General features: G+C 49.5%; 1 protein-coding gene across 1 annotated transcript in view; it reads left to right on the plus strand.

Annotated features, from left to right (window-relative positions):
* The first annotated feature begins 1,175 nt into the window (after positions 1–1,175).
* GPHB5 (glycoprotein hormone subunit beta 5) overlaps positions 1,176–19,183 on the plus strand; it is a 32,986-nt gene continuing 14,978 nt past the window's right edge. Inside the window, exons 1-2 of the mRNA XM_068131117.2 lie at positions 1,176–1,682; positions 1,787–1,948. Of these exons, the coding sequence (XP_067987218.2) occupies positions 1,929–1,948 (20 nt within the window). The 5' untranslated portion in view covers positions 1,176–1,682; positions 1,787–1,928. The remainder of the gene's footprint in view (positions 1,683–1,786; positions 1,949–19,183) is intronic.

Raw genomic sequence — 19,183 nt, forward strand, 5'->3', positions numbered from 1 at the left:
TACAATGAAGAATTCATAGTGGATTCTATGATGGTGAGCTGCCCAGGCCCTGATGCAGCAAAGCTGCCCCAAACCATAATATTTCCACCACCATGCTTTACAGTTGGTATCAGGTTCTTGTGGTCAAATGCTGTCTTTGGTTTTCACCAAACATGTGTTCTGGTACTGTGGCCAAATAGCTCTACCTTTGACTCATCTGTCCAGAGCACATTGTTCCAGAAGTGCTGGTCTTTGCCTAGGTGTTTATTGGCAAACTTTAGTCTTGCCCTGATGTTCCTTCTGAACAGCAACGGTTTCCTCCTGGCACACCTCCCATGTAGATCAAATTTGTGCAGCCTCTTTCTTATGGTAGACTTGTGCACTTTAACATCAACAGTGGCAAGAGCTACCTGTAGGTCCCGTGATGACATTCTGGGGTTCTTAGAGACTTCTTTCAGCATCTTGCGGTCTGCTCTCGGGCCGAACTTGCTGTGGCGGCCTGGCCTGAACAAGTTGGCGGTTGTTTGGAATCTTCCTCACTTGTAGATGATCTTCCAGACAGTCGAATGATTTATTTCAAATTGTTTGGAGATCTTTTTAAATCCCTTCCCAGACTCGTAGACATCTATAACCTTCTTTCTGAAGGCCTCAGAGAGCTCTTTTGATCTCGGCATGGTGACGCCGCACACTTCAACAACAAAGTGCAAACCAAACTAAAAGTCTGAGGTTTAAATAAGACAGGTTCCTCCAAGATCCTCTCTAACGATGTTCTAATCATTTGCACCTGAGCTGGTGCACCTGATTCTAATTTTAGGTATTTGAAGTAGTGATAAATGTAAGGGTGTACTTACTTTTTCCACATGCAAAATTTGCATTTATGTTTATTTAAATTATACAATGGACTACAAAATGTAAATGTTTCATGATATTTGTTGTATTATATCACCTTTATCTATCAATATGGTTGAAATGAAGATCAAATAGCTGTATGTTGAAATATGTTGAAAAAATCAAAATTTTACACGGGGTGTACTTACTTTTTCACATGACTGTATACTGACTGATGATTGTATACTGACTGATGACTATATACTGACTGATGACTGTATACTGGCTGATGACTGTATACTGACTGATGACTATATACTGGCTGAGGTCTATTTACTGACTGATGACTGTATACTGACTGATGACTGTATACTGACTGATGACTATATACTGACTGATGACTATATACTGGCTGAGGTCTATATACTGACTGATGACTGTATACTGACTGATGACTATATACTGACTGATGACTGTATACTGACTGATGACTGTATACTGACTGATGACTGTATACTGACTGATGACTGTATACTGACTGATGACTGTATACTGACTGATGACTATATACTGACTGATAACTGTATACTGACTGATGACTGTATACTGACTGATGACTGATGATTAAGATAAACTGTCATGCTGGTGTTTCAAATCCATCCATGTGTGTGCCGTCCCTCGGATAGACGTTAAACGGGCGTCCCATCTGCCAGCATTCGTTGATGGACATTAAAGATCCCATGCTGTCATTCACGAAGAGTAGGCGAGCTATCGCCAGCACCATGGCCAATCCCAAATACCTGCCCCAACCAGCAGAGGGCGCTGCATCCACAGCACAGCCACACCATCAGACAATGATGCTACGTCACAGCCTGGTGATGCAAACAAAAAAGAATGAATAAGTGGAACTCATTTTAGATCATCTTGCTCCTCATAGAAGTATCGTCTAACCAGGATAATTTTGTCCTCGGGTCCCCAGACTGTCCACCCCAGACTGTCCCTCTCCCTCGCTGCATGCCTGTTCCTACCCGATTGTCCTCATTGCGCAGCCAGCGTCACAGCGTGTGCCAGGCAACCCTCAGGTTGGGCAGTGTTGGCACCGGTGTGGATGGTGCAGGACGATGTGTTCAACTACTGCGGGGTAAGACTGGTTTACAGTTTGGCCGGACGATTCTCCAACAATTTTCTTTAAACTTTTTGTGTCAAAATGTATAGTTTGCAACTTTTTGGAAAAGGTCAAGGGTTCTCATAATTAAACACCACTTGAAATGCATTGCCTGTTCACACTGGTGATTGTTGACTGTTGTTGGTGGTGTAACGTTTCCCACGTTGTTAGTTGGTGCCTGTTGACTGTTATTGGTGGTGTAACGTTTCCCACGTTGTTCGTTGGTGCCTGTTGACTGTTGTTGGTGGTGTAACGTTTCCCACGTTGTTAGTTGGTGCCTGTTGACTGTTGTTGGTGGTGTAACGTTTACCATGTTGTTCGTTGGTGCCTGTTGACTGTTATTGGTGGTGTAACGTTTCCCACGTTGTTCGTTGGTGCCTGTTGACTGTTGTTGGTGGTGTAACGTTTACCATGTTGTTCGTTGGTGCCTGTTGACTGTTATTGGTGGTGTAACGTTTCCCACGTTGTTCGTTGTTGCCTGTTGACTGTTGTTGATGGTGTAACGTTTACCATGTTGTTCGTTGGTGCCTGTTGACTGTTGTTGGTGGTGTAACGTTTACCATGTTGTTCGTTGATGCCTGTTGACTGTTATTGGTGGTGTAACGTTTCCCACGTTGTTCGTTGTTGCCTGTTGACTGTTGTTGGTGGTGTAACGTTTCCCATGTTGTTCGTTGGTGCCTGTTGACTGTTGTTGGTGGTGTAACGTTTCCCACGTTGTTCGTTGTTGCCTGTTGACTGTTGTTGATGGTGTAACGTTTCCCAAGTTCTTCGTTTATCTTCAGCATTTAATCATTAGAAATCTATAGCTAGGGAGGTTCCTGATGGGCGATCTAATTATTTAAAAGATTAAATTCCAACACTTCAAAAAGTTTGTTTTGTTTAAACATTGTAGGTAAAGTCTATTTTTGTCAACTGTATTGTGTTTTATTACCGAAGTGGGTGGGCGGAGGTTATGTTTTCACCCCTGTCTGTCTGTCTGTCTGTCTGTCTGTCCGTCCGTCCGTCCGTCTGTTAACATTATATCTCAAAACGTTATGGATGGAATCGGACGAAAGTTGGTTTACAGGTTGGGTGTGCGACAAAGAAATTTTGATTCAGTTATGGATTAACATCCGGATCCGGGTACTATAATTTTTTCAGTGATTCTTCACCATTGATAGATAGGACCAAAAACGACATATAACATGATATTTCAAAAAGATGTGGACGGATTCGGATGAAACAAGGTGGATGATGTTGTGATTGGTACTACGTACTGCGTGGTGACGTCTGGGGGCGTGGCTTCGGTGGTTACTGGCGGCTGGTCATGATGGCCGTGTGTTCTGCGAGAGCTTGGTATCGTCTTTAATAAACCGCTTGATTGAAGGAGAGTCCTGAACTTACTACATGGTGGCAGCGCGGGATCGTGAAGATCAACAAGCAGTTTGACTTTTGGTCTTGTTTTCTTTGCGGATTACCACGGCGGCACGTTCCGTGTTTTTTTTCAACATGGCGAAGTTCCCGACAATGGACTGGTCCAGCTCGGAGCTGGCGGAGACCTTCAAGTTATTCAAGTAACGAATGAACTTGGTGCTGTCGGACGAGGGCATCGATACTAAAGCCAGACAGTCCATCAAGATTCAGATTGCTGTGGGAGACGAAGGACTGAGGCAGATCAATGCATCGACTCTGAGGATGATAAAAAGGATCCGGATAAATTATTCGAGGATCAGTTGGACATTCATGTAAACTTTCGGATTCATCGGCTGGAAATGATGAGATTCCGGCAGCAAGAAGGAGAGTCCATTGATGATTTCGTCAACCGATGCCGACGGAAGGGAAGGTTGTGCAATTTCTCCGAAGCAGAACTCTCGGAACGGATTATCGAGTTGATTGTTGCGAGCACCCCACATGATGATTTTCAAAAGCATCTGCTCGACCAGGAGGTCGGGTACGACATGGACCTGGTTTTAAGTGAGGGACGCAAGTACGAAGCAATGGTAATCGGAAAGCAGGCCATCCAGAAGATGGAAGGGCCTTCATCGTCTGTGAATGCCATGACACATCGACAAAAGTGCAAAAAGTGTGGACTATCACATCTACCACGGAACTGCCCAGTACACAATGATTATTGTTAGTATTGTGGTGAACTGGGACACTGGGCCCGTTGTTGTGAAAATCCCAAACGAAGCACGAGATATGCTGATGGATACGAGTGGAGCCGCCGTCCTGCAATGGGTGGAAGAGGCCGCCGAGTCAGCAGAAGCAAGTTGAGAGGTATGCTTCGGGGAAGTAACAATAATGGGACCTCGGTGAATGAAGTGTCGGGGTATTGTACTAAAGGCGATGAAGATAGTTACGAAAGTGACACTGACGCATATGAACACACCAAGCCGGTTCACGTGATCAGGGTATCCGCAATGTGTATGAAGGAGACGAGGGATGAAGTGTACACATTGTTGAACATTGTATGCCCTGACATGAAAGGTGTATACAAACTGCAGTAGAAAGTGGACACAGGTGCGTCAGGGAATACTTTGCCAACACGTATTGTGAAGGACATGTATGGAAACAAATGGATGTCAAAACTGACTCCACTTGGTGGGACCAAGCTCACTGCTTACAATGGCAGTGAGATCAAGTGTCATGGAATCCTCAAGCTCTTGTGTTGATATAAAGACTCAGATTGCCTCAAGTACAGGTTCCATGTGATTGAAGTACCTGGACCTGCAGTACTTGGACTACCAGCGTGTGAATGGATCAACATCGTCACCATAAACAGCATTGCTGGACAACGGAGGACATTGCTGAAAGCCGCACCTCCAGCATGAAGGATTCCGAAACCAATGCGCCACGAGGAACAGGCCTACAAGGTGAATTCAGTGGATGATTTGAAAAGGCTGTTCCCGGACAGGTTTGACTGCATTGGGAATTTTAAAGGAAAAGTGAGGCTTAATCTAAAGCCTGATGCAAAGGCATCGATTGACGCACCAAGGAAGTGTAGTGTTCACATCAAAGGGAAGTTAAAGGAGGAACTAATGAAAATGGAAAAACAGGGTATCATCAGGAAGGTGGACTATCATACGGATTGGTGCTCTTCCATCTGTAATAGTGTAAAGAAAGATGGGAGCTTAAGAGCATGTCTTGATCCGAAACGCCTGAACTCTTGGCTGAAGAGGTGTCCACATAAAATACCGACATTAGATGAGCTGAACCCAGAATTTGCTGATGTCACAATATTCTCAAAATTAGATGCCCGGGCTGGCTATTGGGCTGTGCATCTGGATGAGGAAAGCCAGGATTTGACCACATTCCGCACACCTTTTGGGTGCTGGTGCTTCAAGAGATTGCCTTTTGGGTTATGTGTCAGCCAGGATCTGTTCCAGCAAGCCATGGACCACATACTCGAGCAAGCACCAGGCTGTATTGGTATCTCCGATGATGTGGCGGTATCAGGACGAACTGAAGAGGAGCATGATCGTAATCTTCTGAACCTGATGAAAATAGCATGAAGATAGGGTCTAGTTTTTAACTCCTTGAAATGTATCATCAAGACCGACCGTATCAACTTCTTCGGCTCGATCAACAGCAAACAAGGAATCTCACCTGATCCTGGGAAGATCTGTGACATCCGGAAGATGCCGTCACCGCAGGATAAGGAAGACTTGAGCCGATTCATTGGACTGATGAACTATCTGTCACCACATATTCCCCACTTTGCGAATAAAGTGGCACCCCTCCGAGATTTACTGAAGAATGGAGTGCCATTCCTGTGGCAGGAAGACCATCAGTTTGCATTTGAGCAACTGAAACAGAGTGTTGATGCAGACGCCTGTCTAACATACTATCATCATGACAAGGAGACAGTTTTGGAAGTAGATGCGTCACAGAAGGGACTGGGTGCATGCCTTTTGCAGGATGACAAGCCTGTTGCTTTTGCGTCACGAACTCTGACACCCACTCAGTCTGCATATTCAAACATTGAACGAGAAACCCTGGCCCTTGTTGCTGGCATACAGAAGTTCCATACTTACGTGTTTGGGAAACGCTTCAAGGTATACACAGACCACAAACCATTGGTCATGATCATCAGCAAACCGCTTACAAGCGCCCCTCCACGGCTCCAGCACCTTCTTGTGAAAATCTAAGGCTACGATTTTGATCTGGAGTATAAGGCCGGCCGTGAGATGATGTTATCGGACACACTGTCGAGGCTCCCGAACCCAGAGAACAATCAGGAACTGCAGTTGGACACACGTGTAGATGGTATTGGGCCCGATGATGTGGATGATCATCATCGCTTTGACCTCATTGATTTCAGCTCAAGGAAACAGGACCAACTCAGAGAGTGTGGAAAGGCTGATAGAACCTTTCAAGCATTGCAGCAGATTGTTCATCGAGGGTGGCCTACTAGGATTACAGAGCTGCCTGTGGACCTACGTCCGTACTGGCAATACCATGATAAAATTGGTATTTATGACGGTGTTCTATTCAAAGGTCGACAGGTACTAATTCCAGAGCAGCTACATAAGGATATCCTCGACCAGCTCCATGAGGCGCACATGGGGATCGGAAAGACAAAACGTCTAGCACGCGAATGTGTTTACTGGCCAAGTATATATCTGGACATTGAGAGAGCTGTCAGAACATGTAAGGCATGTCAAGAGAACCAATCAGAACAAAGGTGTGAGGCTATGATAGCTCATGAGATACCAGCGGTACCATGGACAAAGGTAGCCAGTGATATGTGTGAGCTACACGGGCAGACCTACCTCTTGGTGATGGATTATTACACCAAGTACCCAGTTGTGAAGAGAATGGCATGCACGACGAGCAGTGCAGTAGCCAAGGTCACATCTGAATGTTTCAGTATGTTCGGCCCACCTCTGGAGGTCATATCGGACAATGGACCTCAATATGTGGGTAAGCCGTACCGTGATATGTGTACCAAATGGAATGTAAAACACATGACAACATCGCCGAGGTATCCACGCAGTAATGGATTGGTTGAGAGACAAGTTCAAACAGTGAAGAACATGATCAAAAAGTGTATTAGATCAGGGAGTGACATAGATTTTGCACTACAACACCTGAGGTGCACACCTGTAGATTCCCACCTCCCAAGTCCAAGCGAAATGCTGTTCAACTGGCCCATACGCACGAACCTACCAAGCCGTCTGTTGGTTCCTGCACAGCAAAGGCATCAGGAAATTCAGGAACGATTGAAGGAACGTGGAGACCGGATGGCGAAGCAATACAACAGAACGTCTGGGCCGGAATTACCTGAATTGGCTATTGGACATTGGGTTCGGATTCTGAACAAGGTCACGCACCAATGGTACCCCGGGAAAGTTGTGGCTCGCTGTAATGAACCCCGCTCGTATATAGTACAGACGCCTAACGGGATTCGTCTTCCAAGAACCAGGGCACACTTGCGTGAACTTCATCCACCCGATTGTGGCGCCAATTGGAAGGACGAACCGACCCAACCAACACATCAAAGTCTACCAACTGCTCGACACGTACATTTCAACAACGACGCTTCAGCAATGGAAACTAACGGCTGCTCCAGCTCCAAGGATGACGAGTGCTGAGACAACAAGGCCGGACAACTCTCCGTACTCGACCAGATCAGGCCGTGTGATTCGAAAACCATTGAGATATTGTGATAGTGAATAACGACCATCAGAAATCAGCCCTTGTAATGTTGGTGCAGAGACAATCCGTTGATTGGAATGATTCTGTGTTTTCTCTGTTTTAGCTAATCATACTGGGCAGTAATTACATTTTGGTTAAGAGTTATAACAGTAACCCCAGATCCCATCTTAGTGGGGTGGCTAAAGTCCAAATTTAAGTGATATCGTGACACACTGGCCCAAAGGACCAAATTTGGCACAGTTCTACTTTAGGACCGTACAAAACTTTTGAGAGGGGGCTGCCCGATTTTAGAGGCCCAGGTCAAGGTCAGGTCAAGGTCAAAGGTCAAATTATGTGTCTGTCATGTTTTTGCAATATCCAGCTTATATATAACCTAAAAAACTTGGTCTTAGTCACATAACCAACATATTTAGTCAATGAATCCATTACTATTATGGGAAGTTCCACCAGGTGACGGCCATATAGGCAGTGGCGGCGCCAGGCTGTCCCCGACCGAGGGGGGGGGGGGGGGAGGGGGGCTAACATCCCCGACGAGAGGGCTAAAATCGCTAAAATCAGTGGAATTAATCCATATTCATTCACAAAACAGTGAAGGGATCAGGTGGAGCCATCGGTCTCACTGAAAATCCAGCTGCCCTGAAACGATGGATGGTGGCAGGTCCTGAGCAAGCCAGAATCCTCACAGAGTTTCACGAATTATATCACTCGTCAGAGCAACCCTCCCAAAGTCACATCCAGGGACATTCGATTCAGAAAACGTTCCAGAAACAGGTTAACGATATGTGCGATGCCATAGTGACAATGGGGAATCCATTCATGGAGACATCAAAGGAACTCATGACCCTGGACAAACATGATTGTGTGGATGATATGGTTGTCCAAGCACTGCACACGATGGAAACTTTGGGTAATGACCAGTATTCCAAGTACGTCAAGGCAGTGCTGGTTGAAAGACATGAATCAATTTACGTGGCCATCAAGAAAAACCAACTTCCTCTATTTAAACGTCCACATTCCACTACCATGAAATCAAAAGCGAAAAAGCAATTCGAGGAAATAAAGAGTGACTGCAATCTGTTCAGTCAGCTGTTCGTCGCTGCCCAAGTCCGTAATACCAAACTGGAGGTGTTCTTTAAACATGAAAACCACCCGTGGCCGCCAGCACTGTCTTTGCATGGGAGACTCCGACTACCAAGCAATAAATCAGAGCTATTGCATTGCATTGATGCAAGTGTCCAGCCAGAAACACCCACTTATTTTGACGCCAAAGTGGTTGATGGTGCTGCCATTGTACATGCCCTGCCACAAAAAAACACTTCTACGTTCGGCGAATACAGTGACAATATCTTCATCCCCTGGATAGAAAGGCAACTTCAAGGCTGTTCCAGGATGGACATCGTTTGGAACACTTACCGACCCGACAGCCTCAAAGCCACAACTCGAGAGAAACGAGGGAAAGGATTACGTAGAAAGGTATCCCGCAATACGAAGTTACCAAGTAACTTCGCTGGCTTTCTACAGGGTCCTACCAACAAGGAGGAGCTTTTCGCACTGCTGACGGAGGACGTAGTCAAACACGACTATCCGCTTACCAAACAGGTTTACATTACATCTGGTCCACGAGTCCAATCGAATCAGGCTAACATCACAATGGGAGAGAGTGATCACGAAGAAGCAGACAGTAGAATATGCCTTCATGTAAACGATGCCATAATACAAATGGATTCCTTGTCCTTAAAAATGATTATTTAGACACTGAGATAATGTTTCTGTGACAGCTATGAGCTGGATATGGCAAAAACGTGACAAACACATAATTTGACCTTTGACCTGACCTTGACCTGGGCCTCGAAAATCGGGCAGCCCCCTCTCAAAAGTTTTGTATGGTCCTAAAGTATAACTGTGCCAAATTTAGTGCTTTGGGCCAGCGTGTCACGATCATTTCCATAAGCCACCCCACTATCTATGTGTAGTTCAAGTTGTGTCTGATTGTGTTTATTATTTTGATTTCGTTTAGTAGTGTTTTGTTGCATACAAACAATAATTTCAATGAAAGTGAGATATTGTGATTGGTACTACGTACTGCGTATAGTGACGTCTGGGGGCGTGGCTTCGGTGGTTGCTGGCGGCTCATGATGATGGCAGTGTGTTCTATGAGAGCTTGGTATCGTCTTTAATAAACCACTTGGTTGAAGGAGAGTCCTGAACTTACTACAGATGACTCCATAATGCTTGGACTACACCCCTCCTGCCAACCAACCCAATCTCCCCCCATCCCCCTTTGTAACACTCCATAATGCTTGGACTTCACCCCCCCCCCTCCTCCTGTGCCAACCAACCCACTCTTCCCCCCCCCCTCTTTGTAACACTCCTTAATGCTTGGACATACACCCAGACCCCTCTGTAACACTCTATAACGCTCGGAATGGACATACACCCCCCCCTGCCAACCACTCCCCCCCCCCCTCCTTTGTAAGACTCCGTAATGCTTGGACATACAGCCACCCCTCAGGGACACTCCGTATATAATGCTTTGACATTCATTCCCTCTCCCCACCGTAACACTCCGTAACTCTTGGACATGCTCTCCTCCCCCCTGTAACACATGGACATGCTCCCCCTCCCCCCTGTAACACATGGACATGCACCCATCCACCCTGTAACTCTCTATAATGCTTGGACATATACCCCCACTCCCAGTAACACTCCATAACGCTTGGACAAACACCCTCACTAATCTTCACTTCCCCTTTCCCCCCCAACCCCCCATGCTTTTGAATGGCCCCTTTTCTGCAGCCGCTCTGTCTATTTTCGTATTTTGCATTTGATTAGTTAGTTGTTCTCCTCCTCTTCCCTTTATAAGGGGTGAGGTCCATTCTAACTCTCTCCACTCTAATCACCCCCAGCCCTCTTCAAAAAATCCTCCCATTTCAATCACGGTCTACCTCTTTTCCTCCTACCTTGTTCCCTCAACCTATCCGCTCTCTTTACCATTCTCTCTTCCCCCATCCACACCAAGTGTCCAGCCCATCTCAGTTGGCATTTCACCAATCTCCCCATCAAGCTCATCTGCACACCAATCACCTCTCTCATATCATCCATCCTCCTTTTATCCACCTTCTTCACTCCTGCAATCCTCCTGACCCAGTTGTTCTCACAAACCTGTAGCCTTTGTTGTTGTCTCCCTGTCAGTGCCACCATCTCCAGACCATAAAGGTAGACCGGCATTACACAAGACATCAGAACCTTTCCTTACAATCTCCTTGAAATCGTTCTGTCTGCCATTACACCCTCCACCATCCTCCACAAATTCGTACCCACCTGAATCCTCCTCCGCACCTCTACCTCTGACCTATCATCCCTGGTCATTGTCCCCCGTCCCCGTCCCCCCCTCCACCCACCAGATACTCAAAACCAATTTCCTTGTCTGATCTCCTTCCACTCGAAGCTGATATTCATTTATTTTCTCTGCTGCCCGACCCACATCACTTCCGTCTTCTCCATGCTCATTTTCAGCCCATGCTTCTCAAGTACCTCCTTCCACTCCCTCAGTACTTTCTGCATCTTCCACCCACTCTCCACCACAACAACCAGATCATCCGCATATCCTCCCCAGAATACCTTTCATGTTTACCTTCTTGCTTACCAGCTCCATTACCATGATAACCAGGAGTGCGCTGAGAGTGCTTTCTTGCATCAAACCGATGTTCACATTGAACTCCTCCGACATCCCAGGACCAACCAAAACTCTGCTCTTTTTTCGCCTTGTACATCCTTTCCACCAACCTAACTTCTGCTTCCGGCACTCCCATCCATCTAAGTGTCACCAACACCATCTCTCTCAGGACAGTGTCGTACTGTCGTAGGCCTTCTTCAGGTCCACAAATCCCAATGGCATTTCACCTTGCACCTCCAACCTCTTCTCCACAAGCTGTCTCAGCACAAACATCCCATCCGTCGTCCCCCTACCCTTTATAAACCTCTGCTGTTCTTCTCCGATCTCCTTCTCCACATTCTTCCTTATCCTCCCATCCAGAACCCTCTCCAGCATGCTCATGACATGGACTCAGGAATGTAATGCTCATGACGTGGACTAAGGAGTGTAATGCCTCTGTACTTCTGATCTTGAACAGACCCTTTCCATATCCGCACACATAACCCTGTCCTCCAATCTTCTGGAAATGACCCATCTCTCTTCGAGCTGATCGCATGAGCCTCAATCATTTCAATCGCCATCCAGGTTTTAATCGCTTCAATTTACCCTTCCCAAACTGGGAATACAAGCCGGTGTTGTACAAAGTATAAATGTTATGCGCTATCTGTAGATTTGCGCTATCGATCGATCGCGCTGCGCTATCAATGGATCCATCGTTTATGCAGGCAACGATCAATCGTGCTCTACTCAATCATGATCAGTCTTGTCTGAATGAATATGGATGGGATGCCCTCCCCTTTTATAGAGACTTGGGACTCTATCATACCAGCATGCACCTTCCCTGTCCCTGCCAACCCACCCCCCCCCCCCCCCCATGAATATATTGACCACCAACATGATTAATCACCACTCATTCTTTATGTACTTTCAATCCTATCCTTTTCCTTACTCATGAACTTAGTCTGAAATGAATGGTTGGTGATGGTGGAAAGCAAAAATAATAGGTGAACTACTAGTATACAATAATCTAACAAGAAAGAGCAATCAGAGATTGCAAAACCTCGCCAGGACTTATTTTCAGTGGTTTTTAAGGCTTTTGTGTTAAAACAAATATGGCGGCCGAACCACGTGACCGATGACGTCATCATTATTGTTTTTCTCCACCAATTTATCCCCAGATGATGCTCAAGAAATTTCATCTTGATCGGACGACGTTTTGTACTTGTCGAATTATGACGTCATAATTGAGTCACCTATGACATCATCAACATATTTTATTCCCCATGGAGAGTTCTTTACAATGAGCCATGTCCTTTTTTGCAGCGCTTGCAGCCATGTCTTTTTGCACTTTCATATTTCTATGCAGCGCTTTCGGAGATATAGAGGTGCAAAATTTTTCGGTTTTTCCAAGATGGCGACCATACCACGTGACCTATGACATAATTTAAAATTTTTAATTCTACAGGTGGAGTTGCATCTATGGTGAAAATTTCCTGTCAATCGGACCAACGGTTGCAGAGAAAATCATATTTATTCTGTGCAGACAAACAAACAAACAGACAAACAAACGCAATACCCTCTCCTCAGGCGAGTGTAACAAGACCGAAAGTCGAACAGCGGCGTAGCCGGGCTTGTAAAATATTATAAACCACAAACACATATGATTAGCTTTTCAAACAGTCGCTAATGCTGCTTATAACATTAAACAAAGAAATTTGGAGGAATCCCGACATCCGTGAGGTAAGTGTTACTGACAGAACTGAGGGAAGATCTACTATAATCTATATACCCCACAAGGGGTGGGTATGTACCGTTTTGTTGGAAGAGACGTAATGCCGATGCTTTCGATATTTGATGGTCATTTTAACAATCGGTTTGTTTGTGTTTCACACTGAATGAAAAACATAAGGTAGAGCATGGCGATTGTGATATATGACTGGTTCGATTATATTTTTGGCCTGAACGGCATAGGAATCAAAATGGCGTTGTGTGGAGAGTCAGCCGCAGCACCGCCGTAATGACATCAGACGTAATCACATCACCCTGCCATGTGACCGGATTCTCAGATCTGATTGGTATACGTTTGAGGGGACATACATACAGACGGACAAACACTGTTCCAGACGGCTTTGGTCTATGTGCTACACCGTAAAAAAGGAGGTTTTCTAAATATTTCAGAATATTTCCTACAAACAATCCTTACCATTTCTCCCTCCCCTCCTGACGCAAATCAATCGACGGCGCTGCGTTATCTACCGATGATACGCATCCATTGATGGCGCAAAACGATGCCTGCGCCATCTTCCGATGCTTGCACGAACGATGGATCCATTGATAACGCAGCGCGATCGGTCGATAGCGCAAATCTACCGATGGCGAATAACATAAATACATGATGTTGTAGCGGTTACCGGAAGCATGGCACAATCACCTTGCACGGGCCGATGACGTAACCGGCGGGCGGTAACTTGCCCGGACTCGCCCGGACATGTCCGGACTTGCCTCGCCCGGGCGGACTCTCGATTTACATACCACGCCCCGTTGAGAGGCGTGGCTGACTTATTTGCATACCACGCCCCGCCTGAGAGGCGTGGCTTTTGTGTGGTGAACTTTCGTTATAAATTGCCGCCGCACGTGTTAACGGGCTATTCAATGCTTTTGAGTTCTTTCGGTTTGAGATAAAATAAATAGCTCAGTGAAACTTCGTTCCTGGTGTCGTCCATTTGGTCCGGCTTTATCGTGTGAGCATAGCTCCACAATTGTTGACCCCTTTTCAAGAGCACGGCGATGGAGTCATCTGTAGCTTTGAAGCTCCCTGGCTTTTGGGAATCGCACGCGGCCGTCTGGTTCGCCCAAGCGGATTCTCAATTCGCCCTGCGGAACATTACAGAGGACACAACGCGCTACCACCATGTGGTCTCCGCGCTCAACACCTCCACTGCTGCCCGGGTCCTGAGCTTCCTACAGAACCCGCCGAACGCCGACAAATACGGCGCGCTCAAAGGCCTACTCCTCGGTGCGTTTGGACTCACGGAGACCGAACGCGCGCCACAGCTGCTCGACCTCCCGGACCTGGGTGAGGCCCGTCCATCTGAGCGCATGGACCACAAGCTGACTCTACTCGGCGACCACAGCCCGGATTTCCTCTTCCGTGAGCTGTTCCTCCGGCAGCTACCCGGGCAGGTACGGTTAGCTTTGGCTAACTCGCCCATCACGGACCCTCGCGCCCTGGCCAAGGAGGCCGATAAATTTTTCTCGGCCAGGTGACACGTCGGAGCGGCCGCCTGGAACCCTGGGCCGACCGAGGCAATGCCTGCGCCACGACCGGCGCCGCCACCAGCTGAGTCAGCACCACTGGCGGCAGCGGCCGCCGCGACGCCCCATCGACCGAACCCGACGCGACTGCCGGAGCCTCCACCAGAGCGGACCATGTGCTACTACCACGCCAGGTTCAGGCAGAAGGCCAGAACGTGCCGCCCACCATGCACTTTCGGCAGGTCTGGAAATGACCAGGCCGGCGCTCGCTGCCTGCCATGAGCGTCGGCCATTCAGGCAGCCTTCTGTTTATCAGGACACAGCGTCCGGGCGGCGTTTTTCGTGCGACACCGGCGCTCAGCTGAGCATGATACCCGCCTCGGTGCAGGACAAACAGGCCGCGCTTTGCGGCCCCGCTTTGGTCGCCGCAAACGGCTCCTCCATCCGCACCTTCGGTGTGCGCAGCGTCGCACTCTGCTTCGGGGGCTAGCGCTTCAGATGGGACTTCATCACGGCGAACGTGCCCATGGCCTTGCTGGGTGCAGATTTTCTTTGTGCGCATGGGCTTTTGGTCGACGTCAAACGGCGTCGGCTCATCAACGCGGAGACCTTCAGCTCGCTCGCTTGCTCATTGAGCGGCTCCGCACCAACCAAGCTAGCCTGCGCGCTCCCGGCCGCGGACGATTTCACCCGCCTGCTCACCGAGTTTCCCGCCCTCACGCAGCCGACGTTTTCGGCCGTCACCATCAAACACGGCGTCGAACACCACATCCCGACCACAGGTCCACCGGTCTACGCCAGGGTTCGTCGCCTCGACCCGGCCAAGCTCACCGTGGTGAAGGCGGAATTTGACGCGCTGGAGCGATTGGGCATTGTGCGGTGCTCGAATAGCGCGTGGGCCTCGCCCCTGCACATCGTGCCCAAACTGGGTGGCGGATGGCGACCATGCGGCGATTACCGCCGCCTCAACGACGCCACCACCCCCGAACGGTACCCGATACCACACATACAGGACTTTTCCGCCCGTTTGGTGTGGCGGGTGATCTTTTCCAAGGTCGACCTCATTCGGGGCTACCACCAGGTACCCGTCCGGCCGGCCGACGTACCGAAGATGGCGGTAATTACACCTTTTGGCCTCTTCGAGTTCCTTCGCATGCCGTTCGGCCTTAAGAACGTGGCCCAGGCCTGCCAGGGGCTGATGCACAGCGTGCTGCGCGACCTCACCTTCCTTTTCGTCTACTTGGACGACATTCCCGTCGCCAGCACTTCCCGGGCGGAGCACCTCATCCACCTGCGCACGCTTTTTGAGCGCCTCGGCCAGCACGGCCTCATCATCAACCCGGCGAAATGCCAGTTTGGCGTAACGGCCGTCGACTTCCTGGGGCACCGCATCACGAAGCGCGGGGCCGTCCCGCTGCCTACCAAGGTGGAGGCAGTCACAAGTTTCCCATGCCCCCGCTCCATCAAGGCCCTACAGGAATTTTTGGGGATGGTAAATTTCTACCACCGGTTCGTGCCTCGCGCCGCCCAACTCATGTGCCCCCTGTACGAAGCCCTCCGGGGCAAGCCGGCCAAGCACGACGTCGCCTGGACCAAAGAGATGGACGAGGCGTTCACGGGCGCCAAGCTGCCCCTCGCCAACGCGACCATGCTGGCGCACCCGGTGCTCGACGCACCCATCGCCCTCACCACGGACGCTTCCGACTACACGGTGGGCGCCGTGCATGAACAGTGGGTGAACGGGGCTTGGCAACCGCTGGCCTTCTTCAGCCGGCAGCTTCGCCCTAACGAGCGCAAGTATAGCGCTTTCGACCGCGAGCTCCTCGGCCTTTACCTGGCCGTTCGCCACTTCCACCATCTTTTAGAGGGCCGCCTGTTCACGGTGTTTGTGGACCACAAACCCCTGGTCTTCGCCATGGCCAAGGTTGCAGAGCCGTGGTCGGCCCGCCAGCAGCGCCACCTCTCCGCCGTGTCCGAATTTACGACGGACATCCGGCACGTCGCGGGCAAGGACAACGCTGTGGCCGATTGCCTCTCCCGGTCCGGCACGGACGCCGTCCACCTCGGTGTGGACTTCGCCCGCATGGCGGCCGACCAGACCGCTGACTCCACGGTGCAAGCCCTCCGGACAGTGGACACAGGCCTGCGGTTGGCCGACATCCCCTTCGAGGACACAGGCACAGTTCTCCTGTGCGACGTTTCCCTGGGCCAACCTCGCCCCATCGTGCCCACCGGATGGCAGCGGCACATTTTTGATGCCCTCCACGGCCTTTCCCACCCGGGCCGGAAAGCGTCACAGAAGCTCGTGGCAGCAAAGTTCGTCTGGCACGGGCTCCGTAAGGACGTCCGCGACTGGGCCAACGCCTGTGTCGCCTGCCAGCGCGCGAAGGTCCACCGGCACACCCAGGCCCCGTTGGCACCATTCGACGTGACCGCGCGGCGCTTCGACCACGTCAATGTGGACCTGGTGGGACCCCTTCCCTCCTCGCGGGGCTTCACCCACCTCCTCACGATGGTGGATAGGACCACCAGGTGGCCGGAGGCCGTCCCGCTGGCATCAACAACATCCGCCGACGTGGCGCAGGCCTTCATTGACACCTGGATTGCCCGTTTTGGCGCCCCCTCGGACATCTCCTCCGACAGAGGCCCGCAATTCACCTCCGAGCTTTGGGGCGCGGTCGCCCAGGCCTTGGGGGTCAAGCTACACCGCACCACGGCTGACCACCCCCAAGCCAACGGCTTGTGCGAGCGGTTCCACCGCTCGATGAAGGCCGCTCTCAGGGCCAGCCTCCAGGATGACGGTTGGGCCGACAGGCTCCCGTGGATCCTATTGGGCCTCCGAACGGCCCCTAAAGAGGACCTCCAGGCTTCCACCGCCGAGCTGGTCTACGGCCAGCCACTGCGCGTGCCCGGTGAGTTCATCCCTGATGCCACCGGCCCCTGGTCCGCGGCTCGCCAACGCTCGGTTCTCCAGGAGGCCGCCAGGAGATTTGCCCACGTCCCACCACGGCGGCCCCCAACCCCACGTCCCCCCCCCCCCCGCACTTCGCGCTGTGGAGTACGTTTTTACCCGGAACGACGCACACCGGGGACCGCTCCGGCCACCGTACTATGGACCTTTCCGGGTCCTGAAGAGGGATGACAAGTCGTTCATCATTGACATCGGCGGCAAACCGGACCGCATCTCCGTGGACAGCCTCAAGCCGGCCCATTTGGACCTCGACCAACCTCCACGGTTGGCCCTTCCTCCACGACGGGGCCGTCCCCCGTCAACCAAGCCCCCCGCCCGACCATCCATCGCCACGCCACCTACCACCCCCACACGAATCGCCAGGGGTCGTTTCGGCCGGGTCATCACGACCCCCCTCAAACTGACTCTCCCGGTGCAAGTTAATTCTGGGGGGGTGCATGTAGTGGTTACCCGAAGCATGGCACAATCACCTTGCACGGGCCGATGACGTAACCTGCGGGCGGTTACTTGCCCGGACTCGCCCGGACATGTCCGGACTTGTCTCGCCCGGGCGGACTCTCGATTTGCATACCACGCCCCGTTGAGAGGCGTGGCTGACTTATTTGCATACCACGCCCCGCCTGAGAGGCGTGGCTTTTGTGTGGTGAACTTTCGTTATAAATTGCCCGTGTTAACGGGCTATTCAGTGCTTTTGAGTTCTTTCGGTTTGAGATAAAATAAATAGCTCAGTGAAACTTCGTTCCTGGTGTCGTTCATTTTGTCCGGCTTTATCATGTGAGCATAGCTCCACAATGTCAACAAATCTTGTATAAGCAGCTAACCCCGCGTCCTGGCACGTATGACACCCTGTAGAAGGCATCCTTTATACTTTCTCAGAGTTAAGAGCGGAGGTAGGATCCTGATGAAAAATCTTATGGTGAAAGTTTTAAAAAACTGCAAAAGTTACAGTTAAAAGGATTTTGAGCCGATCACTGTCACGGGCCTTCTGAAGATCGGCCTCAGCGATTGAAACAGCGGTCTGTTAACTTACGCACCGTCCAAATAACTATGTGGCATTCTCTCAAGCAAAGGTTAAACTCATGTCGTTAGATACTTGTGCGAGGCCTTTATTTACTTTTGATTCAAAAAATATTAATTCTTGATTATTAATTCTTGATAATCAATTAATAACAATCAATAAATAATTCTTGATTCACAGATCAACCTGACCACTCATCATTCTTGAGCATGATCTACACAAAAATTGTATGGAAAAATTAAATTGATGACATCATTGGTCACGTGGTTCGGCAGCCATATTGGATTGAACATAAATCTATGTCGTCAATAAACTGCACAAACACAGCAGCTAACAAACACCACACAAAATACACCACATAAAATACACCACACAAACATGTCCTGGCGAGGGTCTGTAATCTCTGATTGCTCTTTCCTGTTTTTCGTTGTACAATCACCTTGTGACGTCATCTTTTAGTCCAAGCCATTTAGCCCAAATATGGGGCCAGATAGGAAAAAACTGCAACACTACATATCAGTGCGAAATTGTATGCAGTAATATATACCAGATAACATATCAAAAGTCTAAAGCTCTAAAAATATGGGGTGTCTGTCAAAATCACTGGTACATGGACCCCCCTTTTCATCCTTTTGCGGTACGATTTGTTCACATTTTGCGATACATTCCGAGCAC

Source organism: Myxine glutinosa, chromosome 11, assembly GCF_964187855.1.
Source record: "Myxine glutinosa chromosome 11, kmMyxGlut1.1, whole genome shotgun sequence".
Taxonomy (NCBI): domain Eukaryota; kingdom Metazoa; phylum Chordata; class Myxini; order Myxiniformes; family Myxinidae; genus Myxine; species Myxine glutinosa.